The following is a 15,610-nucleotide window of genomic DNA, read 5'->3' as shown; positions in this document are numbered from 1 at the left end:
AAATAACAAACTTCAAAATACAGAGTTTCTCAGTATATAACACAGATATAGAAGGACAACAGAGAGACCATCAAGAAAAAAAATAAAAAGTTCAATCTATTCTTTTTCCCTATTAAGCAAATCTAAGAACATCATTCCCCCAAAGATTAGAATGGCCCTCTCATGAATACTCTTCCGAAAGGCACTGAAGACCTGGTTTTGCCATGGAACCCATCAAATGGCTAGTGTGATCTGCTATCAACGGGGTGAGAGGTGGGAGTTGGGTTTTGTTTTTGTTTTTTGTTTTTGTTTTGTTTTTTTGTTTTCCCAAATTTTGTTCTATGGTACTTTACTAATTTATTTGATTCTTTTTCTTAGTTTTTATTGTTTTTATTTTTATTTTTTGTTTAAAATATGATTTTACATTGTCTAAGCCACCTCTAGTCGCCATGGGCAAATAGGCAGCAATATAAATCAAATAAATAAATAAATAAATGGGTGGATGGATGGATAAATAAATGGTACAGTCAACAGGCTAAGCCACCTCTAGTCTCAATATAAATCAAACAAACAAACAAACAAATAAAGAAATAAATAGATGGATGGATAAATAAATAAATGGTACAGTCAACAGGCTGTCATTTTCCTGCTCTTAATCAACTCCCCTCCAAAAATGGGTATTTCTAAAACAGATGGGAAATAAAATTTCACTCCCATCACAAGGAATTTTGAAATCAGCTCCAATCAGGATTCATACGTGGAGATGCAATAGGAAAAAAAATCACAAATAGGCCCAATCAATGTTAAATTAGACAGGCTCAAGGGTACTGATTACTTCCTTGCCATTACAAGACAGGAAGCTCTAGAGTTAAGTGTCACCAATCTAGAATGTCACCAAATGATCTCACTCTGTATGACCTTCCCCAATGTTCTCTGGAGACAAGTTACTATATCTGGGTATAAGGAGTCATTATCTGGGTATTAACAGATAACAGATAATAACAGATAATCAGAGTTGGAAGGGACTTTATAGGTCATCTAGTCGAAACCCCCATGCCCAAGCGGGAGACCCTACACCATTTCTGACAAATGGCAGTCCAATCTCTTCTTGAAGGTCACAAATGATGGCGCTCCCACTTCTTCCAAGGACAAGCTGTTCCATTGGTTGATTGTTCTCATTATCAGAAAGTTTCTCCTTATTTCCAGGTAGATATTGAATTATCTTCATCCAGCATAAACTTTCTGGACAAGACCTGGCAGGAAGGATCACAACCATTAAAGAACAGGAGCCCCAGGGCAGGATTTGTGAATGTTTTTACTAATGTTTTTACTAATGTTTTTCTCCAGCTACTCCTATGCGAATGAAAAAATTAATCATTCCCAGAGGAGAAATTGCTTCTTGCTGTAATTTTCAAACTGCTGGTCGTTGAGACCTCTTCTCTCTTTGAGGTAAACATCAGACTGAAACCACATGGAAGGGATATTGCCTCAGAAAAGGATAAATACCTCAGTCACACACATTTGGCATAGGTTTCAGGACAGACAGGAGCTGTGCTTTTGGATGTACTTTCTCTTCCAGGTGAATCTTGGGTTGTCTCTGTCTGAATCAGGAAAGCGAAGAGAATTTCTATATTGTGAAGGTGCTTTGAATTCATCTAATTCTTCTTGTTGTTCTTTTTCTTTAGAAACAGGAAGGGGATTGATTCAGCTCCATAAATTATGGGTCTTCTGCTTCTGTTTTTGATCCTGCTGTTGTCCCAGCCAGTCTCTGGGAAGCTTAGAATGAACTGTCCACTGAATTTTGAGCAAGATGGGGAAAAACCATGGAGCTATTACAGACCAGGAAACCATCTCATAAGTATCATCACCACTGGAACAAAAATATTGCATAAAACAACATTGTCTTTCAACACAGCTCCTCACTCTCAGTTTCACTCGTAAGTCATTCAGTGTGATGGAGTTGCACTTCTTCTATTTGCAATTGTAACACTCTCATTCTTTTCTTCCAAGTTTACTCATGCCTGTATTCAGGGTGGGCTTCAAAAATTTTAGCAACTGCCCTGTTCTCTGCCCAGTTGCTGGGTGGGTGTGGCCATGGTGGGCATGGCCTCGTCAGCCTCATGCATCATGATGGGGGTGTTTTTGCCCTCCCCAGGCTCCGGAGGCTTTCTGGAAGCTGGAAACGGGCCCATTTCCAGCCTTCCTGTACTTCTGGGAGGCCCATTTTTCTTCCTCCCTGAGCTTCCGCAAATGCCATGCACTTACCTTCTGTCAACTCATAAAACTTTTTGTACACACGGTTTCTTGTTCTCAACAGAAAGAAGGGGGGAGTTTCAAAGAGCAGGCAGCAGAGTGGATTCGAAAGTACATTCCATTCATATTTTCTCCAGAGACTGATTAGATACTGAAGCTTCTGCATCGCTAAAATCTAATTGGAGAGCATGATTAATGACTCTTGGCTATGGATGTGTTTCATTGGAGAATATGAATTATGATACACTCAGAGGGGTGAGGGGAAAAGCAGGATCAAGGGTGACAGTGTATTACATGTCTCAGAGTCGGCTACCCCCAGGTCATGCTGACATGTTGACTTCCAATAAATCCTTTGAAGTTTTGGGAGTCTGTCTCAAGACTCTTGATTTAATTGGGGTAACTGCCAGAATCCGTATACCTGCTTCCAAAGCGGGCTGCATGGGGACTCCTGAGAGGGGTGGGGTGGGAGGGGCCAGCCAGGAGTGAGATTCGGGGCGTTCTCCGAACTGCACAGAATCGTAGCTAAGGGCTCTCCCGAACCCCTGCAAACCTCCAGCAGCTCACCCCTGCCTGTATTATAGGACCTGTCTAATTTCTTGAATAATTTTGATTTCCATTGCTTCTCTTTTGTTTTATTTTGTGAGGGGGGCGGGAATCTGAAAAATGGGATGGAAGAAAAACCCACTGAAAATATACAGATTCTATAACTTTCCTGGTGTTTTATGGCTTGAATGCCAACTTTGGTTTAAAGTAGTTATTGAATGGGTTGCAGTTGCCTCTGCCCATGCCATTTCCATATTTTTATAACCTCTCATTCATATACAATGAATGATCTTTATAGAGACAGAGAATGTCTTGATTTTAGAATTGCTTTTCTGGGTCACATAGGAAACAGCCTCTTTGTATCATAATTGAATGGTTTTGAATCCTGGTTACTCAGCAGTTGAAACTTAGAATTGCTGCAAATAGTGGTTTGTTCATGATTCTTACACTTAGTAGAAAATAATCTGAATCTTGGATCAGTATTGGTGTAAAACTCAGAAGGCTTGTGAAGACAAAAATGATTATATTGGAAAAGCATTTTGTAATTGTTATTAATGATGATGGTGGTAACATGAACATTTTTTCTATAGTTTATCTTTTGATAGCTTTAGAGTACTACGCTACATTTTTAATATTCAAGTGGTCAACAATAATTCCAGGCGTCTGCAAAATCTCACACTTGGCTACAACATTCATGATAATTATTTGAACACACTTCTAAGTTCAGATGCCTTGATGGACATTCTCTCTACTGGAGAAGCCAATGTTCCCAACTACAGCTGTGGAAGAAAGGACAACATTTTGGCTCTTGTTGATGCAGCTGCTGATGACATCTCTATCCAGATGTCAACATTAGGAGACACCTACAAAGTCCCTCAGGTTTGTGAGTTTATGTTTATTTATTTTTAATTTTCATATGGTTTTCACCATGTCCATTGTAGGTGTCATGGTTAGGGATTTGGATCCATGGTCATCATCATCATTGCTTTGGTCCTTTTGATTCCTACTTGGGAAGGTGAGGATTGGTTCTGTATTCAATCAAAGGGTTTTCTGTACAAAAGGACGGTGAAACAGAGATGGGAAATTTTGTACATAATCTTAATAAAAACAATATTTTCAATAGTAAACAAATCAAAGATTTGTGAATAGAATTCAAATTGACTATTTTACCTATAGCTGATAAAACACATATGACTTATGAACTTGTAGGGAGCACTATCATTGGGCAACTATTTTTTTTTTTTTTAATTACAAGCATATTAGCCAACATGTCAAATATTTTTATCCTAAAATGTTCATGATGAAATTCATCATAAATAGCTTGAAGAGCAATAAAGCCACTGTGAAAGTTTTTCTGAAGTGTTTAAAAAAATATGCCTAATGGTGGTGTCCTCTATTGGCAGGTTCATTTACACATATTAATAATTCCTAATCATGAAGCACGCAATTAGCGAACTGGTTGTTACACTTGCAGCATCCCACCATTGGAGAGAGACAGACAGACAGACATACAGAGACAGAGACAGAGAGGGGGGAAGGAGAGACAGACACAGAGAGAGAGAGACAGAGAGACAGAGAAAGAGGCCGAGACAGACTGAGAGCCAGAGACAGAGAGAGACAGAGATGTATTAAAAATGGAATAAAAAGTAATTATAGGCCCATAAGTCTAATCAATGTTGTGGCTAAAATACATGTTAGGATCCTTTTTTTTTTTTTTTTGAAACAAATTTTATTAATTTTAAAGACAAACAAACCATCGTTATCCATTAAGTACACAAACCTCTCCATTATTAATTTTACAAGTCAGATAGAATACTATTTTATACAACATAATTCTATTTTTCACCATTTCAATATAACCATATAGATATCTCTCAACAAATTTCTCATTATTTCTTTTTTCTTATTCAATTTCATTAATTATTATTAATTTTCTATATTTATCCAGTTTATAACATCATCATCTTCATTCCTCTCTGTCTTGTTTAACATTATTTTCATCCAACATTCCTCCGAGGTTTTATTAATTCTCAAAGAAAACATAGACACACAAAACACAAAAATATAAAACTTCTTTTAAGAAAGTAGTTTGGCCCCAGATTACCTCTCTTTGTATGGACTTCAATTAAATTCGTGCTCATCTTATATGCCATTACCTATCTTATTTACCATTCTATATCTTCCATATAACTTCTCCCCACTTTTCACTCTTCTTATTTCTATTTTATTTAATTCATTTTAATTTAATTCATTATATTTATATTTTTGTCCATTCTTTCCAAATTATCCATTTATCTCATTCCCTACAGCAAGTAAAGAAATTTTTTTCCTGAAATCCCTGATCAAGGTATGATGCCTTTCTATCCCCCCCTAAATTAATATTTAAAATAACACCTAATACCCAATCTGATTCTGCTTAGTACATTCAACCTACTAGTCTCTAAAGAAAAAAAAATAGTAAGTCCACAATAATTCATATAATTAAATAATGAATCTAAATTTTAAATCTTATAGCCTTCCAATTGTCTATTTCAAGAAACAAATGCTACAATAATGAGTTTATAATAAGATCAAAACAACAGTAAATTAGTCTTTTCAATTAAACTCAATATTTTAAACATTCCTTTTAATCTTTTGTTAAATTTTAAAATCTATCATTACTAAACATTTCAGATTCTTATAACATTCTAATTTTCTATTTCTAATACAAATACTACCATACCATCTTATGTACCTTGCAGAATCTTCTTTTTAAAGAAATTATACATTACCCTTTATCCCTAAAAAAATTCCTTTTTCCCATCTTGTTTTATACCTTTGTGGCTTTTCCCTCTCTTTTCCCTTCCTTTCTTATCCCACCTAACCTTTTTACCTCCAACTTCCCCTCTCTGTTGTATTCCTTTCTCCTTTTGCTCAGTAACATTAACATTGAATTGGTTTTGCATCTTATTTTTCCTTTCTTAAGTATTTTTTTTAGATCTTAAGTCCTTCATTTTCCTTCCTTTCTTTCTCCTTTCTCTCTTAACTAAATTTTTAAATTCATTGAAGATGGCGTCTTCTTCTTCTTCTCCTTCTTCTCCTTCCATTTCCTCCATCTGTTGTTGTATTTGATAATTAACAAATGCCATTTCTAGAGAGAGAAAGGCTTTTTCACAGCGTCCTTTCTTTCTTCATATTCTCTAAATTCATCAGCAGATAAAGCCATTCTTTATTCTTCTTTTAAAGCAACCAAAGTGTTTCAAAAATTAGAGCAATTCCCCAAAATTCCAGAGAGAGTCAATCAGTCCAAACAAAACACAAAGTTCTCACTTTCTCTTCCTGGTAAGGTATCAAAGGGAAAGGAAAAAACCTCCAATCTGTATTTTAAAACCTTGTTGCAATTAATTTCTGGTCTCAAGATCTTCAAGGCATCTCCTCCAACAAAATCTTAATATATATATTTTGTCCTCTTCCTTCCCACTTATAACAAGAAGCCAAGTCTTTACCTTTTATAAAAAAGAAACAACAGGTTTCTCAATGGCCATTCGTTGATTCCATAAGGAAGGAGAGTAAACTTTCCCTTTCAGCACTCAGTTTTGCCGCTTGAGATCCTCCTCTGGAAACAAAGTATTTTTCAGAAAACCATCGTTCTCAGGATTAAACGCCTCTTAAAGTCCTGGGTCAGCCACAAAAACTTTCTCTTTCACTTTCTCCTCTCTTCCTCCTGCTCAGTCTTACCCAGCTGCCGGCTTCTTTGAGGCGGCCATTGCAGACCGCCGCTCGACCGTCTTGGGAAAGGGGGGTTTTGCCGGCTGGGAAGGGGGTCTGCAACACCCCCAAACCCCTCACCAGCTCCTCCTTATCTTCGGCTGCTTCTTCGTAGCAACCTTAGCCTCCAGATCTATGGATCGGAGGCACCAAAACGGCTAGCGTGGCAGGGATCGCGCAGGGTCGCAAATCCCTGCCGCTAGCGAAGCCGACAATGTTGTGGCTAAAATACATGTTAGGATCCTTTTGAGTAACATGAGAGTGGGTAGATAAACAAAAAATTTATTGTTGAAAAACAAGCAGGCTTTAGACAGTGTTTTGCCTGACAAAGAGCCATCAGTATGTAGTCCTCAACAAAACTAAGTTTAACAGATAACAAATAATCAGAGTTGGAAGGGACCTTGTAGGTCAACTAGTTTACATGGAGGAAACCAGGCAGTGCAGTACCTCAGGATTCCATCGTCTTAGGCTCAATGTCCAAGTATTAGTATTACATTAAATCGTTGGAAACTGGCAGTCTCCCAAAATTCTGTCTTTTAGAACAGACAAAAATTCAATTAAAGGTTTCTTGAATTGTACAACTGACAAATTACATTAGAAGTTGTGGTCTTCCTGTCTTTTGTGCAGTTTGATGCAAAGACATCAGATATTGAAGCAGAGAAAGACACACACAGTCATGCTCAATAAGGATGGTGCATTGAAATAGATGTGTTTCTACAAATGTACTTCCAAATTAGAAAGTATTTCCATACAGAAATATCTAAAGATCTTAAGATGATATTTACTCAAACAAGATTTGAGCACTGGGAACAATGGTTAAATATAAAAAAATTAACCAAGACTCTTGTAATGAAAAGACTTGTATTTGACGAGTTCCAGAGGGAGAGAGAGAGAGAGAAAGAAAGAAACAACAACCCACATCTATTAGTTAAATGTTAATTGTGTAAGGAACAGATCATTATCTTGGATTGCATACTAGACAAACAACCTATTTGGATCCTTATATTAAAGCAACATGTTTCCTGTTTGGTCAAAATTATCAAAAAATAAAAATATTATCAAAATCCATTCAACATGGCTCTTTATTTGAACAAAACATTTTAAATTGACCTATGGACCTGTAGGTCTGATGCCATAAGTTGTAAGGGTGGTATAGAAATATCATTGGCACTCTTTATTCTTATTGTTTTAAACGTATGTGGTTTTGTACTATTGTTATGTACAGTCTTCCTAATGTTACATTGTTTTTAATTTTTTATTTTCATGTGGGTTAATCAACGGTAAACTATTCTAGTTTAACAGCTTCTATCCCAGGGCAGTAGCTCTGTTGAATTCTACTGTATGGTGCAGTGTCGGAGGTTTTCAATTCAATGTGTGGAGTATGAAGGATGTGTGTTTGTGTTTATTTTCATGGTCATGATGTGCACTGAAGATGGTGTTTGGTTTTGTTTACGAGGTGCAATGACAATAAAATAAAATAAACTAATAAGCTCATGAGAACCAAGTTGGATTTGTTTAAATCTGACCCCAAATAAAACACAGAATTCTTCATTGCTTTTTCAGATCAATTTTGAATTATTTTCCGATTCGCTGCATGATAAAAGTCAGTTGCCCTTTTATCATTGGCTTCTCCCCAAAAAAGGCATCCTCTACCCAGGAATTGTCCAAGTACTGCTCCATTTCAAATGGACCCTGGTTGGTCTCTTTGCTTCAGACACAGAAAATGGAGAGAATTTCATGAGGACTTTTAGTCCTTTGCTTGTCAAGAAAGGAATCTGTGTTGTTATATCACAATATTTCTCAACAGCTCGACTTACAGCACTCCGCGGTGATGCCCTCTCTAAGTGGAGACAAGTCAATGTCTACATTCACTACATAGAATATGGTGCTGTTTTGGAAAGAATTCTTCCTTTTCACTTAATACTTAGGCGTTTGCCAGGACCCATTGAAGGGAAAGTCTGGATCACGACACTCATCGGTTTATTTCCACTGAGAGACCACAGCGCTCTCAAATATGTGAATAGCATCTGGACTGTTGATTTTGAGAGAAAAAAGAAGCCAATAAAGGATGCCTTTATACCTGGTTTCGCTTTTGATCCACCCTCTGGACATAAGTCATTTGTCTGTTCTTTTTCAAAGTACCTCTTTTCTGTCAAAGGCCGGAAAAGATGCACTGAGAAATCACCACTGGAGACCCAAAAGAAAAAGAACATGGCGTGGATTATAAATTTCCACCATTATTACAGTGCCATTAAGACTCTGGCCCATGCCTTGAATGCTGCGTATTTCTCCAGATCTAGGAGGATAATGAAGAAGAGTGAAGAGGGTTTGGGGCCTCCAAGGCTGCAGCCATGGCAGGTATGGGGTCCCAACAAGGTTCCTTTGGTAAAGGAATTCAAAAGAAAAAGATGGAAACTATATCAAGCTATATCAAGTGTTACAGGACTCCAACAAGCCTTTGCCAATCTAATCACTCAGGCAATAATGTTCACAAAAATGGGAACTATGACAGATATATTCAACACTGCTAATATTTAAATGATGTGTGTATTTTAAAATAAATTTCTATATGGATGGGTTTGTGACTAGCATCATAAAATTTTACCTTCATAAATCTGAAGGAGTCCCTTAGATCAGTGGTTGCCAACCAGTGGGCCAGGGACCACCGGTGGTCCGGGAGAAAATTTTGGTGCTCCCCAAAGCAATTAATCCAGGCTGAAGGGAACACTAGGCTATGCTGCCCAAATGGCCCGCAGGAACATAACGCTTGCGTCCCCTGCATTGCGAACAATATGAGGTAGTGAGGGGAGGGGGGAAGGGTGGAGGATGGGAACTTGCCCCACTCACCCCACACACCTGGCCTGGCCATCGGGCTGCTTCTATCAGCATCTTTCTTCTGCTTTTGGCTGCACACAAGGAAAGCAGCAAAAGTCTTTCTTTCTTCCCCCCAAACTCTGCCAGAAATGAATTTTTGGGACCCTGCAAGGCATCCTGCTCCAAGAGGCTGCACCAGCAAAGACTCATTTCTGGTGGAGTTTGGGGGAGAGAAAGAAAGACTTCTGCTGCTTCTGCTGCTTTCCTTGCATGAAGCCAAAAGTCTCTCTGTTTAGGAAATTCCCTGTTAGGAGAATGAGCGTACACAGGAGATGTAGTGAGTAGTGAAGAATAACACACACACAGCACACAGCCACATTGTATAGTAAAATGTAGGTTTTTACTTCCAGTAAAATGGTTATGCAAAGTTCAACAAAACAGTCCAAGTCATTCACAGTTAAAGCAGTCAGTTTTCAGTCCATGGATAATCCAAATAACAAAGTCCAGTATCAAAAACAGTTCAGTAACAGACTTATATCAAATCCAAGAATAACAGTCAATAGGGAAATGTAGGGACAGAAACACTCTCAGCAACAGGACAGAAACAGAACAAGCCAGGTTTCTGGCTCCATCTTATGGCCATTTGAGGAACCACACCCAATTACAATTTTAGCATTCCCTTAAAGAGATAGTATTAAAATGTCTATCCTGGTTTATATATTTTCCAACCCAATTGTTAGGTGACTTACATTCCTAACACTCACTCTCTCTGCCCCGGAGAACAGAGCTGGAGACGGTATCCTGCGATCCCAAATAAAGAATGTTTGATCAGTAGGAAAACAGGGTGAGGAATTTTCCTCCAGACTTTTTTGGGATTTTCCAAGGGTCTCTGGTCCACAGGATTTAAAATTATGAGTTTGGTGGTCCCTGAGGTCCAAAAGGTTGGTGACCCCTGCCTTAGATCATCTAGCCCAACCTCTCCTCTCTCCAGAAATCCCAGTTAAATCTTTTCTGACTGATGGCTGCTTAGTCTTTGTATTAAGAAAATTAGTGAAGAGATGGCTGGATTTCTCTGCTTCTCTGGCTCAACACTAAAACTCCTTTTAAGATTTTTTTTCCCTCTTATTCAGAATCTTCTCTACTGTAACTAAATTCATTTACTATGCCTACTGTCTAGAAATAATATCATACATTTCTTAAGTGTGTGTGTAACATCTTTCAGTTATTCCCCATCTAAGAGCTTCTATTAGCTGGAAAATAAATCAATAAATCAATCAATTAATAAATCAGAATAGCAGAGCTACAAGGGACCTTGGAGGTCTTCTAGTCCAACCTGATGGTCAAGCAGGAGAGCTTATACCATTTCAGACAGGTGGCTGTCCAGTCTCTTCTTTAAAACTGATGAAGCACCAACAACGTCTGAAGTTCTTACCCCAGTTAATTATCCTCACTGTTAGGAAGTTTCTCTTAAGTCCAGGTTGTTTCTCTACTTAATTAGTTTTCATGCATTGTTTCCTGTCATGCCTTCTGGTGTTTTTGAAAATAAGTTGATTTCCTCTTCTTTGCTAGTCAGTTAACTAAGGTATGTAGGAAGGACATCACAATAGCAATGGGGGATTTCAACTACCCTGACATCAACTGGGAGACAAACTCTGCACCAAGTGGAAGAACCAACAGGTTCCTGACAAACCTGCCAGACAACTTTGTTTCCCAAAAAGTAGAGAATAAGGGGATCAACCATATTGGACTTAATTCTCACTAACAGAGGTGAAATGATAGAAGGTGTTGAAGCTGCAGGAACCTTGAGGGGAGTGATCATGCAATATTGGAATTCAACATTATGCAAGCACAAGCAATAGGACCAGTCAAACTAGAGTCTTGGACTTTAAGAGAGCTAATTTCAATAAATTTAGAGAAAGCTTGAGAAAGATTTCATGGATGAGACCCCTCAAGGGGAAAACAACTCAAGAAGCTTGGGAAATTTTGAAAAGTGAGATTATAAAAGCCCAGTCTACCACAATACCAATGAAGAAGAAAAATAACAGCTCTCAGATATCTGCATAAAAAACTCTCTGACAAATTGAAAGACAAAAAGGACAAGTGTAAAAAGTAGAAAGAGGGGCACATAATTTAAGGCAGATTATCACCAATAGCCCAAGCCTGCACAGATGAAGTGAAGAATGCTAAGGTTCGCAATGAACAAAGGCTTGCAACAAAGGTAAAAAGTAACAAAATAAGCTTCTTCCAACATGTTAAAAACAAGAAAAAAATTCAAGGAAAAAATTGGTCCATTGCTGGGAGAAAGTGGCAAGAAGGTGACAAGCAACAGAGAGAAAGAAGAACTATTTAACTCATCTGTCTTTACACAAAGGGAAAAAAGAGCCCAACCTATCAAAAACAGCACCACAAAAAACAGATTAGGAACACAAGTTAAAATAGGGAAGAAAATTTCCATTATTTGAAGATAGCGGCAAAACTTGTTCTCCGTACTAAGAATTTTTGCAAGTTAGACCACTGTAAAAGAAAGATTTCATTTAGAACCGATGAAAAGAGATAAGTTACCAAATTTGTTGCTTTTGAAATTCTTTTATATTCCCATTCTAGTTCCATCCCTTTCTGAAGAAGAATGAGTTTTGCAATTTTTCTAATTACGAATTGTACTTGGACCAAAATGGAGATGTAACAGCTGATTTGAAGCTCATTAGCTGGGTGTTTCTCCGCAAGAAGAATCTCATGAAAAACCAACTCCTGACTTTTGAAAGACAGAGAATTATTATCAACCAAGGTCATCTGTCATGGCTAAAGTTGCACAACAGGGTAGGAGAAATATTGATGTCTTTTCTCTATTTTCCAAAAGGTTTTGACCAGTTCATTTTTACTACGCGGGGGGATACTGGGAAATCTTAGTCTATGCCTCTCTCCATTTGATTCTCAGTGTCTGAAATGGAGACCACTTCACCAATGCCCCTGAAATTAATCTGCCATGGATAGGGATTATGGTTTGCTTCCTCCTTGTCCTCAAATACCAAACAAGAAGGCACATTTGTTGACCAGTTCCTGAGATCAGGTTTGGACTGAATCAGATGAAATTGAATCAAGAATAGTTTTATTCCAGTGAGAAATAAGCTTTGGAATTAGGATTTACTTTGCACCGATTGGGCCGGTGTCCTATGAAAGGGCAAGGAAAGACATTGTTAAGCAACCCAGATCTGACCAGATTTATCCATGGCAATCTTTCACTCCACTGAGATAGTGAAATAGGCTCTGTGCTCCTATGAAAGAGGTCCAAGAATTTTTTGTCAACATGGTGTCAAAATGATTGGACTTCTGAGAGGTAATGCCCTGACCCAGAAAACTGAAGCTGTCAGGGTTCCAACAGATGCCCTAATTAAATCATCAGTCTCAAGCCAAGCTTCAAAAGAAATCCAATTATTTAGTAGGAGCTTCATGCTGGCATGGACCACGTGGAGCCAACTCTGACCTCAGTTAATTCACGCTTTGCCTCTGTTTCCACCTTCCCCCCCACCAATATGTGAATGTGTGATCAGTCACATTCCCCAACGAAGCAATTTCACAGGTTGTAAAAGTCCCTCCCTCTGCCCACTGTGGGTTTCTGTGAAGATGACCTTGGTGTATCGGTTGGAATGTGCCTTGTTTTGACTGAGATACCAGCTCCTTGATGCAGCAGCGAAGTTCGCTCTCCCATCCCCCTTGCCCATGGCAACTCCAGAGCAGTTAAGGGATGCTTTGTGAGTTGGCAGAAGCTTTGAAACATGATTTTGACTCAAAGAAAGGCCTTTCCTAATACCTGAAGTAACGATGGACAATTTAAAAGGAAATATCACTTAGATTTGGGTTTGGCTTGTAAGAGGGTACTTCATCTAAAAACCCCTTGAATGCAATTGTTGATATTGATTCTTAGCTACCTTAAGTCACTCTGGGGGGAGTGAACAGAGGCTCCAAATTTGACTAATAACAAATATGAGTTTGTTCTTCTATGGCAGTTGTTGTTACTTAATTGTAGACCTTGTCTTGGATAATTAGCTGGGCCTTAGACATTCCCACATACGTGCTGCTGCAAAAGATTCCTGATTTACACTTAGTGAGGGACACATTCTCAAAACCTTATCGTTACCTCATATCACTACAGTATTAGAAACCAAGCAGTCACTTTTATTTCAAGAGCATGTCAGCATGTCAAGATGGTTAATGCTATCATATTATCTTTGGAATTCATTGTGTTTCTACTTAGTCTCTTCCTCAGTCCAAATGTGTAGGAAAATGTCTTCCTGGATTTGTCAAGCAGAAGCGAGAAGGAGAGCCATTTTGCTGCTACGACTGTGTTCCTTGTCCGGAGGGGACTATCTCCACTCAGAAAGGTGGGTGAAAGCTCTTTTGGAAGTGGATTCATCCAGAACAATTTTTGCTAAAGTAACAGATAACAGATAATCAGAGTTGAAAGGGACCTTGTAGGTCATTTAGTCCAAACCCCTGCCCAAGCGGGAGACCCTACACCATTTCTGACAAATGGCAGTCCAACCTCTTCTTGAAAGTCTCAAATGATGGCATACCCACAATTTCAGAGGGCAAGCTGTTCCATTGGTTGATTATTCTCACTGTTAGAAAGTTTCTCCTTATTTCCAGGTTAAATCTCTCCTTGTTCAGTTTCCATCCATTATCCCTTGTCTGGCCTACAGGCGCTTTAGAAAATATCTTGATTCCTTCCTCCCTGTGGCAGCCCCTCAAATATTGGAAGACCGCTATCATGTCTCCCCTGGTCCTTCTCTTCACTAGACTTGCCAGGCCCAGTTCCTGCAACCGTTCATTGTATGTTTTAGCCTTCAGTCCCCTAATCATCCTGGTTGCTCTTCTCTGTACTTTTTCTAGAGTCTCAACATCTTTTTTATAATGTGGTGAACAAAACTGGATGCAATATTCTAGGTGTGGTCTTACTAAGGCTTTATAGAGTGGTATTAGTACCTCACTTGATCTCGATTGTATCCCTCTGTTAATGCCATTTAGGATGGCATTAGCTTTTTTGGCGGCGGCTGCACACTGCTGGCTCATATTCAGCTGGTTGTCCACTAAGACTACAAGATCCCTCTCACAGTTACTGCTATTGAGCCGGGTTTCACCCAGTCTATATTTGTGTCCTATATATATGTGAAAGTTAAAGGACAAAATGGACGTAAACTAATTTTTTTTGTATATTTTCAAATTGCACATTTTTTTTATCAAAATGAAAAATAGTAAAGACCTTGATGGGGATTGGAGAATATGGCATCTTGGGCAAGTTTTGCTACTGCCAAAGAAAATACCTCTTTCGTTGTTTAGTTTGGATCTGTCTTTCCACATTTATCTTTCTAGGAACATTTCAGTTCTTCAAAACTGGGGGAATTGTCTTAGGTCCATTTCCTGGAAGGATTATTGCAATGCTTTCTACATGGGCCTCCCCTTTTGGATCACTGGAAGGTATCACTGGTCCACAATGAGGTTGTGTGGCTAATTATTGATGCATCTCATTATACCAATATTACCGCTAGTCCCATAGTCATTTCAGATTATTTGCAGGACTACCTTTCTCTGCCAGTCAACTACATTTAGGAAGATACATACTCTGAGTCCAGTATGGTACTAAGTAAATTACCATCTTGAAGGACCCCAAAAGTGTGCTATAAGATAAACTGGTTATTTATAACTGGTTATTTACCTCTAATAATCTGGGTTACTATGAAAATTCTGCAGATTACACAGGAAAGCAAAGAAAAGGTCCTAGGATTTTCCCCAATTTCATAGGTCTTAGCTTTATATGGTTTAGAAAATGATATTCGGGTATCTTCTTTCTGAAATACATCTTGGAAAATGCTGCTGGTATCAGCTGTTGTCCCAATAAGGTATTTCTTGAAATGTAAAGGACATAATTTTAAAGAAATGTTGCCTTTTTATTTTCTCAGATACAGAAAAATGCACCAAGTGTTCAGATGATCAATATCCAAATGAGGACCGAGTTCAATGTATCCTCAAAGTATTAACCTTCTTGTCTTATAAAGAATATTTGGGCTTCATCCTCATCTCTTTTGCCCTACTCTTGTTCCTAACTACTGGCCTTGTTTTAATCTTATTCATTAAATACCGAGAGACTCCAATTGTCAAAGCCAACAATCGGGACCTCTCTTACGTTCTCCTAGTCTCTCTTCTGCTTTGCTTCTTGACTCCTCTTCTCTTCATTGACCAACCAAGGAAAGTCACCTGCCTTCTCCGACAAATGGTTTTC

At 38.4% G+C, this 15,610-nt stretch overlaps 1 protein-coding gene and 1 long non-coding RNA gene across 2 annotated transcripts in view; both read left to right on the top strand.

Moving 5' to 3' along the window:
• The first annotated feature begins 1,500 nt into the window (after positions 1-1,500).
• Positions 1,501-15,610, top strand: part of LOC113432072 (vomeronasal type-2 receptor 26-like) — a 492,433-nt gene continuing 478,323 nt past the window's right edge. Inside the window, exons 1-3 of the mRNA XM_087953807.1 lie at positions 1,501-1,558; positions 1,665-1,916; positions 3,366-3,654. Of these exons, the coding sequence (XP_087809933.1) occupies positions 1,699-1,916; positions 3,366-3,654 (507 nt within the window). The 5' untranslated portion in view covers positions 1,501-1,558; positions 1,665-1,698. The remainder of the gene's footprint in view (positions 1,559-1,664; positions 1,917-3,365; positions 3,655-15,610) is intronic.
• On the top strand, positions 12,065-15,377 carry LOC148131970 (uncharacterized). The gene is made up of 3 exons (XR_015747221.1): positions 12,065-12,153; positions 13,589-13,715; positions 15,291-15,377. It is a non-coding gene; the product is annotated as an uncharacterized LOC148131970 (long non-coding RNA).

Source organism: Notechis scutatus, chromosome 2 (assembly GCF_049901735.1).
Source record: "Notechis scutatus isolate UNSWTSFEM ecotype Mainland chromosome 2, rNotScu1.2, whole genome shotgun sequence".
Lineage (NCBI taxonomy): Eukaryota > Metazoa > Chordata > Lepidosauria > Squamata > Elapidae > Notechis > Notechis scutatus.
Note: the sequence above shows the minus strand (reverse complement) of the source record. Positions and strands in the feature narration are given on the sequence as shown.